At 37.5% G+C, this 19,368-nt stretch overlaps 1 protein-coding gene across 4 annotated transcripts in view; it reads right to left on the bottom strand.

Moving 5' to 3' along the window:
- Nucleotides 1-1,531: 1,531 nt before the first annotated feature.
- LOC106881043 (uncharacterized) overlaps nt 1,532-19,368 on the bottom strand; it is a 32,666-nt gene continuing 14,829 nt past the window's right edge. Inside the window, exons 7-11 of one of the 4 annotated variants that reach the window (XM_014931249.3) lie at nt 15,758-15,835; nt 9,478-9,546; nt 7,514-7,547; nt 3,875-3,919; nt 1,532-1,776 (exon numbers count right to left, since the gene is read on the bottom strand). In XM_014931249.3, the coding sequence (XP_014786735.1) occupies nt 7,514-7,547; nt 9,478-9,546; nt 15,758-15,835 (181 nt within the window). In that variant the 3' untranslated portion in view covers nt 1,532-1,776; nt 3,875-3,919. Of the gene's footprint in view, nt 1,777-3,874; nt 3,920-7,513; nt 7,548-9,477; nt 9,547-9,877; nt 10,219-15,757; nt 15,836-19,368 lie in introns of those variants that run through there. The other 3 variants (XM_014931247.3, XM_014931248.3, XM_089366352.1) reach the window with 3 other exon arrangements.

Raw genomic sequence — 19,368 nt, 5'->3', positions numbered from 1 at the left:
ATATATATATATATAGCTATATATATATATATATATAGCTATATATATATATATATATATAGCTATATATATATATATATATAGCTATATATATATATATATAGCTATATATATATATATCTATATATATATATAGCTATATATATATATTAGCTATATTATATATAGCTATATATATATATATATATATATATATAGCTATATATATATATATATATATAGCTATATATATATATATATAGCTATATATATATATATATATATAGCTATATATATATATATATATATAGCTATATATATATATATATATATAGCTATATATGTATAGCTATATAGCTAGCTATATATATATATAGCTAGCTATATATATATATATAGCTATATAGCTATACATAGCTATATATATATATATATATAGCTATATATATATATATATATAGCTATATATATATATATATATAGCTATATATATATATATAGCTATATATATATATATACTTTTAAATGGTATATAACTAACCCCCATTTAGATATATGTACATTGATTCAAATGTGTATATATGCATACAGACACATATAATATACTATATATACTAAGCCTAGTGATGTATACATGTGTGTGTAGAAATATATATATGTACTCGTCTTATACACCCAGATAATTCAGGGTATATATTTTATATGTGGGTCTTTTTTTTTTTTTATCCTCTTCCTGTTTTTTTTCTTCTCCCCAGCATATTCATGTCTGTTTCATTTCTGTTGGCAATTATTGAAGGAAAATAAAATTCTACATCTTTATTTTGTTGCTAAACTTGTGTGAAAGATGTTTTCACTTCGTGCATTTTAATTGTATTCTTTCTTGGTTCAATGCATTTCACTGAAAGTCAATACCAATGTCCATTTTTTTCTCTACTGTTAAACCCTTTTTGTATGAAACTACAAAAAATATTTCTCTTTAAATTAAAATCTTAAGCTCTCAATAGAATAATGATTTCATTTGATTAACATAAGCTGTAATATAATAGTTAGAGATATTTTACTAATTCCTTCATAAACCTTGATCATGTTGAAAATTTATTAAAACATAAGTAATTTATACATTAGAAATATAGTAACGAACCAGTTAACTCAGTGTCACAAGCTTCAAAGAATCTAATGTGAAATATACAAAGGGTTACCCCAAATTAACTGGAAACGTCACCAACCCTCGCCCGTTTCCAAACAAGGAAATATTTCTCTATGGCTGGAAATGTTTTCATATAAAATTGGAAACAACAGTACAACTTGTATGATGGTGATGCTAATTTACTACCATCATGTGAAGTCATGATAACACACAATATACTTCTTTCTGTCTCTATCTACATTGATGTGTGTTTGAACATATTTGTGTATATCAATGCATATCTTTGTGTGAATATCTAAATACAAACATGAATGAATGTGTGTGAATGCATTTGTGATATCGTGACTGCTAACTTGTCACTTAAGTGTTGTTTACACAGAAGAAAGAAATTATTTGAAGTGAGGATTTCTGTTAAAATGTGTTTTATTGTCTAATTTTAGAACAGGTCAAAAAGGCTTTCTTTAGTATTTCTATGTCAATAGTTTGGATTACGTTTCTGGTTCCATAACTTTCCAGCTACTATAGAGTATTGATATTTGAGCAGAGGATTGCTTCTTTAGATATTTATTAAATAAACATTAGGGAACCTGCTTTGGTCATGTCAGTATGGAGTATTCATTGGAACATCATCGAAGTACATATTGTTTGGACTGAAAAAGAGATAAAAATGAATTCACCTCATATAACACAATGTATTTTTCCCACCAAAATCAAGTTAAACATTCATCATATAATGTATGATATTAAGCTGCAAAGATTTTCTCTGTTCTTAATAAGAAAAAACACATTATTATTATTATTATTTATAAAAGTGACAAGCTGGCAGAATCGTTAACATGCCAGGCAAAATGCTTAGCAGCATTTCATCTGTCTGTCTGTTCTGAGTTCAAATTCTGCCAAGGTTGGCTTTGCCTTTCATCCTTTCGGGGTTGATAAAATAAGTACCAGTGAAACACTGGGACTGATGTGATTGACTAGTTCCCTCCCACGAAAGACTAATATATTGGATCATAATAGATGATCTGCTCCTGTACCTGGTATCAGAAGTGGTTTACTATAATTAAGACCCCCAAAATCAAGATGTCTTTTGTGTGTGCTTTTAGGATTTTACAAATAGGTTTAGGACATTTTTTCTTATGCTATAATAAGGGGAAGCAGAAGAAAGAGATGCTTGTTGGTTATGGAACAAGAGAAAGGAGCTCAACTGGAAAACAGAGTATTAAGGGTCAGGATCAAAATACCCAATGAACATTCAACATTGTTTGACATCCTCAGCTCCTTCTGACCAAGGCCACGGTCAGTATTTGGCTCTTTATGTTCAAATCCTGCCAAGATTGTCTTTGCCTTTCTGCTTTCCAGGGTTAAAATAAATTAGCAATCAATCGACTGAGGGAATTTAGTGGTCATTTGCCTTAAGTACAAGTGTGAAGAGGCACAGAATTTATGACATTATTTTAGGTCTACCTAATAGAAGATAATTAATTCCTTATGTTAATGTCATTAAGCAGGTAATGAGTGTCAAAACAGTTTTCTAGTTTTGCAGGCAATGTACTGAAGCCTATCATATTAATTGATGGCAGCAACCCACAGCAGGCACAGATTAGTATTGGAGTCTTAGAACTATGCTTATCCTTCTCCAGGGTACCAAAGCCTTAAGACAGTACTAGGGAGAACCAGAGACTGAAAACACCAGGTTTAACTTTGTAGCAGTAATTAAGAGAATTTATATTTGGCAAAAGATTCAGAATAATTCATAATCAAATGTCCTTCCCAGGGATATAACAGGTTCAAACTCAAGACCCATGAGTTACTAGAATGATATCCATTTGGCTGCTTCTATAGCAACTCAATTTCTTTAATATAACAGCCATCTTTATAAATTTCGCAGTAGTGTTACTGGGATTGGAGACAATAAAGGTAGTTCACTCTGGCTGATGCGTTTATGGGGCATCATTTTAGGGTCTGCTGTATGGGGGTGGGGATGCAAAGGGAATAATTGAATATATTGACCTCTGATACTTTATTTTAACAATCTCAGAAAGATGAAAGGCAAATTTAACTTCAGTGAGATTTGCATTGAGAATATAAAGAGCAAAAATAAAAACCAAGATATTTTGTTTAATGATTCTAATACTTGATCAAAGTTAATATACAAAGAACTCCTTTGTATATAGTCATCATCATCATCAACATTCCTTGGATCAGATGGAATTTGAGGAAGCAAATTTCTGGTTCCTCTTCCCAACACTCACCAGTTTCCAACTAAGATGTTTTTATCCCAATAACTGGGCATGTTTTCTCAGAAGACTGGAATGAACAGCATCATTTGTATCATAGTGATGCTACAACTAACATTTATGTCAAGACACACACACAAACATACATGAAAACATGTATGATAGGCGTCTTTCCGTTTCTCTCTATGAAATCCATTCACAAGGCTTTGGTTGTGTCAGAGCTATTATAGAAGTATACTGAATATATTCAGTTGAAATCCATCATGGATGAAGATCACTAACAATGTCAATCACATGCTGCCTTGTTTTGTGGCACCAACACCTTTGCTGCAAATCATTTTATAGCTTTTCATAAGAATTTCATTTTGTTTAGTTATGCTCCAAATTACAGCTTATTAATGAAAGTTTATTTATTAAATCCCTTCAAATTCTTGATTATTTTCAAAGTTAATTGAAACATTCAAGTATTTCAAGAGAAATACGGCAATGGAAAAAGGAACAGAATACTTACACTGGCTTCCAAAGAAATGGATCCCTTCCTTGACGGAGAGCATGCCTGGATTAAAAGAAGCAGGAGAGATTATTTATTTATACAAACACACACAAAAGTCTCTCTTACTTTTCCGGTGGTTTGTTAGATTTGTAGGGAGAAACAATGGACTAAATACAGAGGTTAAGCTTTAAAGATTTTGCAGTATCAACCATTGAGCACAATCCAATTAATATTGCCATTCTAATGATGGCTTCTTCTACTGGAGCATCAGAAAGGTCCCCTCCTTCTCTAACATTCAATCATAGTTTTATATTCTTTTCAAGATGACCTTAAATTAACGTTTTCATGCCCTCACATATAAATAATTGGCTTTTTGCTCCTGAGTTAATTGGCAATAAATTCATTTTGTATAAAGTTTACTGTTCCGTTAAGGTAGGATCAGTGACGCAAGCCACGTCAGAGAAATCTACTTAACCTCATGTCTCAATGAATAGGTCTTATTTAAATAGTCTACATTAAATGATATATGTTTATATGGACATATATACACATGGCTTCACTGTTGCGCACAGCTTGTGGATTACATTGTTGGTGATGTGTTCTTTCCATGAGATATTAATGATGGCTCAAAGGCATCTCTGGTAGAAGAATTTCCCACAGCTCAACCTGCTTTCTGTACAGCATCTCCAAGTTTCTGAGTGACAGACAAGAGCCATGATGACAACTAACTGCCTTGTAGACACTGATCCGGGTGGACGAGTACAGTGCACAGTTCTGCCACAGATGCTTCTGCAGACATCCAAAGGAGGTGTTAGTTTTGGCAATGTCCTTTTTGCAGGTTGTGTCATTAGAAATGACACTTCACCAGAGAGGTGAAGTGTTTCACGACTTAATGGAGGATGCTGATTTGCAGTGGTTGGTATGTGGTATGTGGTGGTTTCTGGTGCAGTACTTTAGTTTTCTTCAGACTGATAGTGAAGCCAAAGACCCTGGCTGCCTTAGAAAAGCCAGGCACAATCATCTGCAAACAGCAGGTTATGGATGACTCCCTCCAGAGTCTTTGTGCAAACAAGAAATTGATGATGTTTGAATATGTTTCCGACAGTTCAAAAACAGATGTAGATGCTGTCATGCAAGTTTTCCTTGGTCTCTCTCGACATCATGCTGAAGAAAATTGGGACTAGAACACAATCCATTCTCAATGGGGAAGAGCTCCAACAGGTCACTCTACTTGATCTATTCCTGCAAGCCCTTGTGTAGCTGCTGGTGGACAACCCAGTCACTCCAGAACTCTCCACAGCCCACCCTTATGGACTATATCAAACACCTTTGTCAGGCCAATAAAACCAGTGCAATGGGTCCCATTTTGCTCTCTGCATTTCTCCAAGAGGACAAAGATCATGCCTATAGTGTCTCAGTTGACATGAAAACCACACTGACAGTCCTCGGAAAGGACTGCATCAGCACTGGTAGGAATGAGTGTTTCTAGAAGAACACCCGCCCACCCACCAGTACCTTTGCCTGCAATTCAAAGCCACATCACGCCTCTGTACTTGTGGCACCCTGACTCTCCTTCTTTGTTATTGGACACAGACACTGCACAGGTTGCTGGCCGTTTCTCCACTTCCTCAGCACAATGTAAGGAACCAATGAGCTCTTCAAAAGGTCCGTGCTTGTAGACTTCTACCAAAAGACCATCCACACCAAGAGCCTTGTGGGTTCTCAGCACAGCAATCACTGCCTTGATTTCTGCAAATGGAGGCTCGATGGTCCAGCTGGCAACTGAGGGCTTGTCTCGAAGCAGATTTGTAGATCATCATTCTCTTGTCAGCAGAGTGAAAAGGGGCTCGAGTTTGGCAAAAAAGGCCATATATTGTGCAGTGCTTCATAGAAGGATCTAATGGCTTCTAACATTGTGTTCTATCAGCAGGTTGTTCTGGATCTCCTGCAGTTACTGCTGAAGGATGCTGCTGGTAGACCTGTAAAAAAAAAATTGGGGGCTGACTGCGGTTGGCAAGCACTCCTTGGTGACTAATATGCTTCTGGTGGAAAAGTTGTTGGACCTCTTCATCATTTTCATCAATGCAGTCCTTGTTCTTTCCTGATGACAAGTTCACTTCCTCAAAAGCTTTTTCCTGTATCGTAGTCTTCAGATCTTTGCTTCTGTTTCAGCTAGTTTCATGTTCATATGCTTACTGTTTCAACTTGACTGAAACTCCTCTCAGGTTTGGTGATCTGCATAGCAGTCTGCACCAGGCATGATTCTGGTATGGAGCACATCCTCCACATCCATCTGCTGCACCAGGATGTAGTCCAGCAGGTGGCAGTGTTTCAACCAGGAATATCTCCAGGTTATCTTGAACTGTGCTTTCTGCTGAAACAGATTATTGGTGATTACGAGACCAGATTCTGCACAGAATTCAAGCAACATTTGTCCATTGTCATTGCAAATGCCAATGCTATGTTGAGTGAGTATTCCTGGCCATGTGGTGTGGTTCCTGCCCACCTTTGAATTATCCTTATCGTTGGTCTTTTGGAGAAGGCAATCCAGTTCACTATAGAATGATTCCTTTGTAACTGACTCCGTGCGAAAAGGGTTGCAACATAGATGCTAATGATGGTTGCATACTTGCTATCTTGTACAAGCCAAACAGACATGATGTGATCAGAGTGACCAAAGGGCAGGCCCTGAAGCTAGGGAACAGTGGCATTCTTTATCATAAAACCAACTCTAGACAGCTTTTATTTATTGTGTTTTGTTTTTCTTTCATTTTACTTTCTTTTTCTGCAGCCAACCAGGTGGGGGTTGATGCAAGGTTCTTTTAGGCCACCTTTTGTAGAGAACAAACGGTGCTAACCCTAAAATGAGCTGCTTGGTCATTCAGGATGCTGCTAAATTGCCTTAGAGGGCAAAAGAGCTCCATCCACCCTGGAATTTCTGAAAAAGGGTAGCAGACCATCTGAAGAACTCCACTCCTTGATTCCCAAGCCTATTCCTTTCTCAAAGCAGTGAGTATCTTCCATAACATGCTAATTAACCTATAGTTAGAACCCTGAAAGGTGCTGTTGTTCTGGGTCAAAATAAACCTAGGAACAATAATGGCCAAGAAGTGGTTCCACACACCACAAAAGCCTGCAACTCCCAAAACCAGATACAGTTTAAAGTCATACAAAATAGTACGATTTGAAGGACATTTATTTGCCTCTTATTTCTAGTAGATTGAATAACCCTGTAGAAGCTCCATGAGGTTTCATAAGATTCTGTGTTGATGATGCCTTTCTTAAGATCATTTAGGGATGTGAAGTGTTTAATTTTAATTTCTTACATATCTAGATGACATCCCATTTATGGGAATAGGGAAACAGAAATGGGATTATGTATGAGTGATTCATTTCCCAAAGTAATTTGTCGGCTCAGTGAAATGAAACCGATTCATCATGAAAACAAAATTTGTCTTGGTTTGCTATATAGAGAGGAAGGTAGGGTTATAGAGTGGTACTAATGGAGAAGGAGGACTAGTTTATAGAATGAAAGTGTTAAGATGCATAGAGAAACTCTATGAACCGAATGCAATAGCAACATCAGCAATAATATTAATATGAGTATGGATGAACAGAGAGAGTAACAACAACAATAATAAATTGGATTTTGCTTACTTACACATTGATTTCATCAAACTTGTATTTATCACTGAAGCGAAAAAAAGAAACAGCAACAAAAATAAATCATTAAAGGTGGGTGAAATAAAGAAAACCTTATTAAAGATGAGTGAACTGCAATTTTGTATGAATGTGGATTTGTTTCTGTCTGATGGGATTTGATTAAATTAGTTCTACACTCTGTTCCTCTTAATCCTTTAATTTGAATATGTAACCTTTCTAACTACATTATTAGGGCAGTTTAACCATCATATTAAGAGAATCTGGCTTCCAAACCCAAATCTCTGCTTTAGCCCTTTCGTTACTAACCCGGCCGAAAAAATTTTTGGTTCATAAGACCAACCCGGCCGAGAGTACCCATTGTTATTTAAATGTATATTTGAAACCAAATCTCGTAGGTACATTCGTTAAAACACCTGATTTCACTTTGCAAACAGTTGAGTTATTCTCTCCCACATTGTTTGGCCTGATATTTGAACTCAGTGAATTTTGGAAGATTTTTTTCCACATTTTTTGCGGCGTTAATTTTTTTCAACTTTGAAGATGGAGAGGAGTTTCATGCTATCAAGCAGTGATTCCGAATTTGAAGGTTTTTCAACAGAAGATATGGAGATATCGAAGAAAAGAATGAATGAGCTACAAAAGCACGTGGCGAACGATAATGAATCGGATATTTCTGGATCCGAAACCGAAATCAGCGATTCTGAAAGCGGCGACGGTGACAGCGAGGATGATTTTACACCAGAAAAAGATTTTAAAAATATTTTTCTGAGGAAACAGGGTCTACCCATAGTCTTTCTCAGGAAGCAAAACCTTTAGACTTCTTTTTCATGCTTGTTTCAACTGATTACTGCAGAAAGAAACCGTTACACAGAATGTAAACAAACTGGAAAAAAAAAGATAGCTTGTGGTTTCCTGAAACTGTAGATGAAATGCGGGTATTTTTTGCCATAAATATTATTATGGGTATTAGACAGTTACCCAGAATAACAAATTACTGGAGCGATCCGGAACCTTTTGGAGATGAATATATTTCCAGTATTATGAACGAGTATGATTCGTGAAGTTGAACCAATAGAGGTGGGTGCAAGAGGGTTTGTGGGCAAATCTGCACATGATCTCATGAAATAGCTCTCGATTTCTATGAGAAAGAGAACCGGAACTCTTAAGACAATGGCAGAAGCAGCTGAGATGAGTTCCAGCTGGGCCAAAAGGGAAAATGCAATCATTTTTACCTGATTGTCCTTGTTTTGATTGTTAGAGCCCCAAAGTTGTGGAAGTTGGATGCTCCAGCATTCTCGTGCTGCCTGCCATATTTGGTAATGTTCAGAGAATTTCATACTAAAACCTTTCTTACAGATACAGATTGTTCTCATTATCATGGAGGAAGTTTTCAAAGCCCAACATTTTTGCTGACTCTTTGATAACCTCTTTAGTTAGCCTAGCATTGAAATGACCACCACCTGGGGGAACCTCTCAATCAGATCAAAACAACTTTCAGACAAAGGCCAAATATAAATTAGATTCTAAGCTCCAAATTTTTGTCAATTAATTGTTCTATAATAGAAGAACAAACAGATGGTTGCTTAAATGACTGCTGTTAAGTGCACTTGTTTACCTAGGGAGTGTGTGAGTTCAGTCTCAGGCAAGTTAATCTATATAATGTATATAAATCATTATATATATATATATATATATATATATATATTCTTTTGCCAATCCACTAAGTTACAGGGATGTAAACACACCAACATTAGTTGTCAAGCAATGGTGGGTGGGTTAAACACAAACACACAAACATATATATATATATATATATATATATACACACATGACAGGCTTCTTTCAGTTTCCATCTACAAAATCCACTCACAAAGCTTGTATAAAAAAAAAGACATAGAGCATGAGGGTAGTAAGTATTAGAGTACTGTAATGTGTAAACAATTTCAAAAACCACTTACAGAGATGGATTCTCCCAAGCAAGATTGTATCTTCTTTGAAGTATGGATGGCCTTGTGGAATCATCTTGTCTGTAATAATAAACATATACATACATACACACACACACACACAGATATATATGTGTGTGGGTGTGTGAAAATAAAATTTTTTTCACATGAGTAGAAGTCATAAGAGATGAAGCTGGAAATGCATTTGAAGTTTTTAAGAAAGCTTACATTAACTTATTCAATTTCATGATTTTTCATAAGTGTAAGATGGAGGGGGGGGGGGGGCAAGAACACATGAAAACGAAAAGTGTCGCTGAAGAGGTCACAGATATGTGATGAAAAAAATCCCAGACAATGGACAAGAGTTCAAATAATAAAATGAAAACAGTAATAAATGAGTGAAGAAAAAATATAAAGTGTATGTGTTTATTTGGCAAAAAAAAAAAAAAAAAGACCATCCCAAAATACAGCAATATATGTTTCAATACATGATTTCACATCAGGAATCTTGAAAAACAAATTGATAAATGTATATATATCTATATATATATATATGCAAGTCTTTTACAAGACATAATTAAAATTAACTCCAGCTACACTAAACCAACAAATTTACTCTATGGACTGGGCTCAGTTTTGATGGCAATTAGCACCAGAGAAGTTGTCTCCTTCAGCATGCAGAGGAAATGTGGGGGACTGGCTTTTCAATGGAGTGCTTCAGACACTATAAATGTAGAGGAAACTCTCTGTGACCTGAGACATGTAAATGAGAGAGAGAGAGCAGAAAGTTCATAAATGAGTGGTTGACATTACACTTGTTTTCACATTCCCACACAGAAACATGAGGACAACAACACACACACACATATATAAGTAACCAATCTACTTCTTTGCTATTCTGACAACCTGTCATGTGACTCAGTACATGGATTATAACATGTAATTGTTGATGTTAATACAGTAATATGATGCCTTCACAGGATTAATACGGCCTTAACTATCAGAGCACTTATTCATTTGACAGTAATAGGCAGACATCATGGAGAACTAATCAAATGCTACACTTGAACTTGTAACCACCTTCAACCAACCAAATTGTAGCTTAATCCATAATTTCCTCATAAAAAAAGGAGTGAATGTCCAGATTCCATCCAGAAAAAAATATATAATGTGTGTGTTCATTTGGCAAAAGACAAATAAAGGTCATCCCAATATGCAATATATGTACACATACGTATGTATATATACATATATATATATATATTATTTATATTATATATATATATATACATATATATTATTTATCGAGGTCGTTAGAGTAAGTGACAGGATAAGGTAATCGAGGTCGTTAGAGTAAGTGACAGAGTACTTAAAATCAGACTAGTGCTTCATCATAGATTAGCTACTGTCATCTCAGCCTATGCACCTCAACCGGGGCTACCAGATGGTCTGAAAGACCAATTCTATGACACCCTCTTGCAAACTACCTCGTCGACGAGTGACAGGGACCTTCTCTTTGTGGCTGGAGACTTCAACGGTCATGTCGGACGTCGTGCTGGAGGCTTCCATGGCATACATGGAGGCTATGGCTTCGGTTCCCGCAACGAGGAGGGAACCAGACTGCTGGAGTTCTGTGATGCAACCGATCTTATGGTCTGCAATACCAACTTCAGGAAACCTGCCAGTCACCTAGTCACCTACCGCTCCGGCAGACACTCTAGCCAAATCGACTACATCCTCGCCAGAAATAGGGAAAGAGGGCGGCTTATAAATGCCAAAACCTACCCTGGCGAAGAATGTACCCCACAACATAGATTAGTAGTTAGCGACTTTGGGATCAAGGCAAAATGGGTGCCCAGAATTAGACAGGCTTGGAGGAGAAGGGTGTGGAAGCTTAAAGACCCTGCAAACGGACAGAGACTTAGAGACAAGTTACTTGAAGCATTTAACGAAATAGAAGGGGATATAGCATCATACAACGTGGAAGACAATTGGAGATTTCTGCGGGACAACCTGTTGAAAGCCACCGACCAGATTTGTGGGTGGTGTAAGGTCCCCTCCCGACCCAGAGTAACGTGGTGGTGGAACAAGGAGGTAGACAGGGCTATTAGACAAAAGAAACAGGCTTGGAAGGACTGGAAGAACGGTGGTAGCAGGGAATTGTACCAATGTGCCAGAAGGGAGGCTAGGCGACAGGTTTATTTAGCCAGAGGGGAAGCAGATAAGGAAAGATTTGCCAATGTTCTGCGCCGTGAGGACCAAAGACTCGAGGTATTTCGTGTTGCAAGACAGTGTAGGAGAGAGAATAGTGATGTTGTAGGAGAGAAATGTGTTCGCATAGATGATGGTACGCTTGCATTAAATGAGGATGCAAAGAAAGAGGTCTGGAGATGCCACTACGATAGATTGCTTAATAAAGAGAATGAATGAGAGAAAGAGAGCCTGCCGTATGTCGACCCAATAGAGGGACCAGCTATCCGAGTTGATAGTACCAGGGTAGATAAAGCAATTAAGAGTATGAAGACCGGGAAAGCCCCCGGCCCATCAGGAATCACTGCAGAGATGCTCAAAATATCTGGCAGTGTTGGCTATAGCCTAGTCACCCGTATTACGAACCAGGTGATACACGAAGGAGTCATACCCAATGACTGGTGTAGCAGCATCATAGTCAACTGCTACAAAGGTAAAGGTGACGCTTTAGATACAAATAATTACAGAGGCATCAAGCTGTTAGATCAGGTTATGAAAGTTACAGAGAGGGTCATAGCCCAACTAATTAGGGAGCGAATCAATTTAGATGAGATGCAGTTTGGGTTCTTGCCAGGTAAAAGCACTACTGATGCCTTATTTCTAGTGAGACAGTTGCAGGAGAAATACCTAGCTAAGGATAAACCTCTGTACCTGGCTTTCGTTGACATGGAGAAAGCCTTTGACAGGGTCCCCCGATCCCTTATCTGGTGGTCAATGAGGAAACTTGGGATAGAAGAATGGTTAGTGAGAGCTGTGCGAGCCATGTACAGAGATGCTGCCAGTAAGGTGAGGGTTGGAAATGAGTACAGCAATGAATTCCGGGTAGAGGTAGGGGTCCACCAAGGTTCCGTCCTCAGCCCCCTCTTATTTATCATAGTCCTCCAGGCAATCACAGAGGAGTTCAAGACAGGTTGCCCCTGGGAGCTCCTCTATGCTGATGACCTTGCCCTAATTGCGGAGTCACTATCAGAACTAGAGGAGAAGTTTCAGGTGTGGAAGCAAGGTCTAGAACTGAAGGGCCTTAGAGTCAATCTAGCTAAAACCAAAATCCTAATAAGTAGGAAGGTAGATAAAACACAAACCCCTTCAGGTAGATGGCCCTGCTCAGTATGTAGAAAAGGAGTAGGTAGTAACTCTATAAGATGTACCCGGTGCAAGCTATGGACACATAAGAGGTGCAGCAACATCAAAGGCAGGTTAACTAGCAAGTTAGTTTTTGTTTGTGGCAGATGTTCAGGTGCAATAAAGACTGTAAACAAACAGGAAACAACTTCTATCTCATTCCAGGGTGAAAAACTAGAGGTAGTCGATAGCTTCCGCTATCTGGGCGACCAAGTTAGTAGTGGGGGTGGGTGCGCTGAAAGTGTAGCTGCTAGAATAAGAATAGCCTGGGCAAAGTTTAGAGAGCTCTTACCTCTGCTGGCGACAAAGGGACTCTCACTCAGAGTAAAAGGCAGACTGTATGACGCATGTGTACGAACAGCCATGCTACATAGCAGTGAAACATGGGCTGTAACGGCTGAGGACATACGTAAGCTCGCAAGGAATGAAGCCAGTATGCTCCGTTGGATGTTTAATGTCAATGTGAATACCCGTCAGAGTGTAAGTATCTTGAGAGAAAAGCTGAACATTAGAAACATCAGTTGTGGTGTGCAAGAGAGACGATTGCGCTGGTATGGACATGTGGTGAGAATGGATGAGGATAGCTGCGTGAAAAAGTGCCACGCCCTAACAGTTGAGGGAACCCGTGGAAGAGGTAGGCCCAGGAAGACCTGGGCTGAGGTGGTGAGGCAAGACCTTCGTACATTGGGCCTCACCGAGGCGATGACTACTGACCGAGACCTTTGGAAATGTGCTGTGCGTGAGAAGACCCGGCAAGCCAAGTAAGATCGTTGCCAGTGCCCCTGGACTGGTTCTTGTGCGGGTGGCACATGAGATGCACCATTTTGAGCGTGGCCGTTGCCAGTACCGCCTGACTGGCTCCCATAGGACTTTCGAGCGAGATCGTTGCCAGTGCCCCTGGACTGGCTTGTGCGGGTGGCACATAAAAGACACCATTTCGAGCGTCGCCGTTTTCGTGCGGGTGACACGTAAAAGCACCCACTACACTCTCTGAGTGGTTGGCGTCAGGAAGGGCATCCAGCTGTAGAAACTCTGCCAAATTAGACTGGAGCCTGGTGTTGCCATCCGGTTTCACCAGTCCTCAGTCAAATCGTCCAACCCATGCTAGCATGGAAAGCAGACGTTAAACGATGATGATGATATACATATATATTATTTATATTATATATATATATATATATATATATATATATATATATATATATACACACATGTCATATGTGATGTGTTTAACACACACGTATATATATATATATATATATATATTCAACTCCTACTCATACTACATCAGTGTTTTCCACCTCATAGTTGAAATCTTAATGAAGATTGACATGGACAACAAAAAAACCATGTTCTCATGTCCTTGCAAAATGATATTGAGTATTATTGTATGTTTTGTTAGAGAGACAGTACGAGTCCTTGAACTAAATAGGTATTTTCACTCTATGGTCATTATAAGCCTGTAAAATATCAGTTTGACTTACAATAAATAATTGCCATCAAATTTCTCTCAAATGTCATCTTGGAGAGAGAGAGACTTACTTTGCATAATTTAATCCTATAAGTTATGCTTAAAAGGAGAGGCAAGTCATGGTTGGAATGTCTTTCATCATAGGTGTGCTTGATCAGTGCTGATCTTGGCCCAACCAACAGTAACCATCAAATTGCCCTTAATAGGGAACCAAACTTGGAACAACATGTCTTTCTTATAATAACAGGCTCAGCTTGATTAGAACTCAGAAATGAAGGATTCTTTACGTGACAGCCTCACCTCCCTTCTTATATAATGTTTAGTCAAGTTCAATGAGTTCTGAGCAGGATTATAACACAATAGCATTAATAACAAGAGAACTCAGGGAGTGCAAACCTCTGCCAAGGCAACACCAACGATTAGCCAGAGATGATTTTTAAAATGAGAATACCTGAAACAAACTCAACTGCTCTCACAAATGAGAATGCTAAAAAGGAACCTGACTGCTCTCAAAAATTAAGTAAAAAAAAACTGGAAAAATAATCCAAAATCCTTGTCTGGTACCTGATCCATCCCAGTGGTAGTCATGGAATGTGAAGGTGGGTGTACGGGCCATGATTGTAATGTTGTGTATCATCTGGGACAGGGACAGTTTTCTCTATGAAGGCCTTTTTTCGTCTCTCCACTGATATAATGTCTTTATGACCATTAAGGTCTACAGTGAAAAATTTATCCACGTGTGAAAGAAAATGGAAAGGACCTGCATGTGGTGCTGTTAACGGAGGGTTAACAACATTGTTTCGTACAAAACTGTGAGTCCAAAAAGTAGAGCTTCCTTGAAGGCAAAGCTAGAAATGCAATTGTCAAGTAGGTAAGAGTTTTTAAACAGGAGTAATATGTTCAAAATTGCTAAAACTAAAAATTGTTGAGGATAAATTAAATTTATTATTGTGACTGAATATGTTAATGTTATTTAATTTCTGAACGGTTTTGCTGCCATTTGTTTATGTAGTTTGATTTCTTTATCTATCAGTTTCTATTAAGAGACGTGAGTAAAATTAATAATAGAGAAATGAAAATAAACTTTGGAAACAGCAGCAACGCCATAACTTATGTGGAAACCATAAGCATTCTTTCAAGGGAGAGGATCAGAGAAAGACTTGAAAGTGAACGCAAGATCATAATACTTCATGTTAAGTAAATATAACAAAAAATCCAGAATCCTTGTCCGGTACTGGATCAATCCCAAAATCTAATCAATCCATGCCAATCATGAGGCCAAACATCCCTGAAAGTTTCATCCGAATCCATCCAGTCATTCTTGAAATATCTTGTCCACGGACAAACAAACAAACAAACACAATGCCTTCACTAAGGCAGAGGTAAAAACAACAGCAGCAGCAGCAACAACCTATATTTATACATACATATATATATATATATACTTACTGCTCCAGGCTGTCATCTGCTACAGACTTAACCACTGGGTTTTCCACTTGTAAATCTGGAATTGCTTTCTTAGGACGGCTGTAAAACACAATTGCTTACACAGATCAGTTTAATAATGCATTTGTCACCTTAATGTAAACAGTTTACTTAAGAAGCCTTGCAACTCAGGCCATTAATAACTCCTTTTCACTATCCTCCACCTTCGGCTGTCATTCCTGCCTGTTTTCCAGCTCTTGTCTCAATATTCTGTCTCCAGCTATTTTCAAGGGATCCTTTTTTCAATCTCCCTTGTCAGCCTCTCTTGCTGGTCAGTTGACCGTACAGTTTCATTTTTGATTTTGCTGCCCCCCCCCCCCCCCATATTATAGGATTCCTTGAGAGAAGGCTTTTCACTCCCATATTTTGTTGGTTTTGAACTGTCATTCTATAGTTTTGCTTTTCTTTGGTTGGGATGTGACCCAAGGCAAATGAAGTTTTACCTTAGGGAAGAAGCAGTCCATATTAGTCAGACCTCTGTCCTCCTTTCACATGTCCAGCACAGAAGGCCCCTATCAGGAGTTTATACCTCACTGGCATAGGGCTCTCTGGGTCATTGAGGAATACAAGCCAGCACACTACAACAACGACTGGACCTTGTGATAGACCTCAATGTAACATTGAACCGTATTTTCTGAATCAGACCCACTTCCTCTCATTAAATCAAAATTGAAATCTATTTTATTTATTACTAATGTTTCCACTCGTTTTACTCTCAGCACGAGAGAGATTAGTTCTGAAAATGCTCCTCCGGTCTTATTCTACTGCAAGACGACCATTCTTGTGCCAACAAAGGAAACAAAAAAACCTCTACATGGCCATTGAACCTCCTGCTAAAAATAACAGTGAAATCTTCCTCAAATTTTCCCCTTCTGCTTCAGAAAAGGGAAAACACACTGGATAATGGAGTCCTACATAGACAGTGTCTTAAAAACAGATACAATGGTCAGCAGTCTGAGTAAGTCTAAATTAAGGGACTAATCAACGAAGAACAAAATCAACAGAGAATTAAGAAAGAATTAGGTTTTACCTGCAAATAAATGGATGCATTACAAAGTTACAGTTGTTATATTAATCCATGACAACATGTAGTGTATAATTTATTTACTTTGTTTAGAAAAAACCCTCCTACATGTTTTGCGCATGATGCGCACTCCGGCTAGGTAGTCGTAGGATCGATTAGTCACGACTAGCTAGCGCCGATGCGCGCACCGGGACCACTCTTCTTGAATAATACCATTAAATTATATACTTTTAAGTCTATACAGAATAATTCCTGAAAAGGTTGCAAGACGCAACGAAAATTTTAGGAAAATAAAAATAAGAAATAAGTGGAAATTTTACAGGTGAGTTTGTTAAACTATAAAGACACAAAAATGAAAATGACTTTCCCCAGAACACAACAGAAAGCGAAAACCTTATTTTAATTCGCTCCAAAACAAAAACACGATTGAATTTAATAATTATGAGTGAAATACATTATTTCATAATTGAAAAGTTAATAATAAAAACACTCCATACTCACTAATATATATTATGACCTTTACAAGATATAAATGTAAACTTAGCAATAACTAATAAAAACAAATTTATATCTAGGCACTAATAAAAGAATACTTGTAATTAACTATTACATAAAACTTTGCTATGTTTAAAGCTGAATTAAAACTGTTTAAAAGATAATAAAACTACAAAGTATTAACAGTTACATATTCTTTCAGCGCACATGGTCCACCGTTTCTGGAACTTAAATGATTATTCTAACAACTATCGATGATGTAGTACGTAATTACCACTTCCTTAATTGTCTCAAACAATATTGGTGACGTAGTAAGCAAATAACTTGAATTTGAAACATTCTAAATCTTTACAAATATTTGCTAAGTCGGAGACTAGATACCACTCCATTTTTATATATATGCATGTATATTAATAGAGATAGTTATAGATGTATATATACATACACGTGTGTGTATATATACACGTATATTGAGGCAATAAGTATTCTTAATTAGGTAATTCATTATTGATATTGTTCTGCCAATGTTGAAATATCTCCACGAACACAGTAGAAACTAATTCTTGACTGTATTGTGTAGTGATACCAACAGAACTGCTAGTTGTGCTGCAGTTATTAGCATTTCCTTCATGTCACCAAACTTCTGAGAATGAAATGCTTAACACAGAAATCAAAAATAACTCTTGTCATTTTTACTCTGTTGCTGTTGTTTAGCCCCAGGCCTGATCAAGCAACCCTTACCATCTTGTCTCTTATTCAGTGATTCTTACACTAAATTACCTCACATGTCCTTTCTGTTTCAAGACAATAAGGGTGCAATTTGAGGAAGATATGACTGCCATTTCAAGCTGATTTGAGTGACAATGATTCCAGTCTTGGCTCCATCACAAGTCATTTGTTGTTTAGACTCTAGTGTGGCCTGATTGAGCAAATCTTGTGATCAAAAATGTTCCAACTATGACCACCCTGTCTTTTCACAATGTTCAATGTATGCTTCCTTGTGTGAATTGAGGGAAATGAAGAACTATCTCTTGCTGATTGACCAACAGTTTAGAGCCTGTCTTATTGCAATATTGGTAACAAGACAGGAACAAACCATCCTCCACCCCACCCAACTCCTAATCTGATTTCCTGATTCTCTGTCGAGTCGTCAACACTTCACTCTTTACAACTAGGGATGCTTCAAAAAATTCTAAGTCTATTCTTGTATAATCCTTGTGTAATAAAGAGCGGTTGGTTGGTTGGCTGGTTGATTTTTCCAGTCATACTTCATAACATTTAGAGAGATGGGGACAGAGAGTAAAAGAGAGATAGAGAGAGAGAAGAACATAAGAAGTTGACAGTGGAACATTGAAATTGATAAATAATGGTAAGGGGATGGTGAAGATGATAACAGTTTATTGGATGGACACCTCTTAATACATGCCGCACGCACACACACACACACTCATACTTAGAGACCTAACTACAGTTTAAGTAGAAGAATAAACTTGACGAGCTGTTGGAGGAGAGAGGTAAAGAAGTACTTTGGAAACTATATGTTCGAATGGTGAATTCAGCAACGCCATCTAGCCAAGCAGCTCCTCCCTGTTGATAAAGAGCAATAACCCAGAAACTAGTCCACAGATGTTGTTTTGCACTAGATGGGAGTGCTGAGGTCCCTGTTCGAAAATATAACACAGATAGTATGTTGCACAGCCAGCTAGAAACGATGTTTCTTGGGGCTAAAACAACAGTCCCTTTCAAGACAACCACATTATGCTAGCAAATAGCATTTACAATTACATTTTCTCAGGACCTACTACTGGAATTAATACTATGTGTGGTCAGAACGAAATTTGAGACTGAACTGATATCTACCTGGATTTGTCTCCTTACTTTCTTATTACTATATATATATATATATATATTATATATATATATACATATATATATATATATATACACACACACACATTAATCATTCAGCTAATGTTGTCTTTTCCTCACCACATAATTCTATATAATTTGATTTTTTTAATGTTCAATTCATTAAATAGTCTAACACTGACCTGGC

Source organism: Octopus bimaculoides, chromosome 18 (genome assembly GCF_046866305.1).
Source record: "Octopus bimaculoides isolate indiv1 chromosome 18, ASM4686630v1, whole genome shotgun sequence".
NCBI lineage: Eukaryota > Metazoa > Mollusca > Cephalopoda > Octopoda > Octopodidae > Octopus > Octopus bimaculoides.
This window is presented reverse-complemented; position numbering and strand designations above follow the sequence as displayed.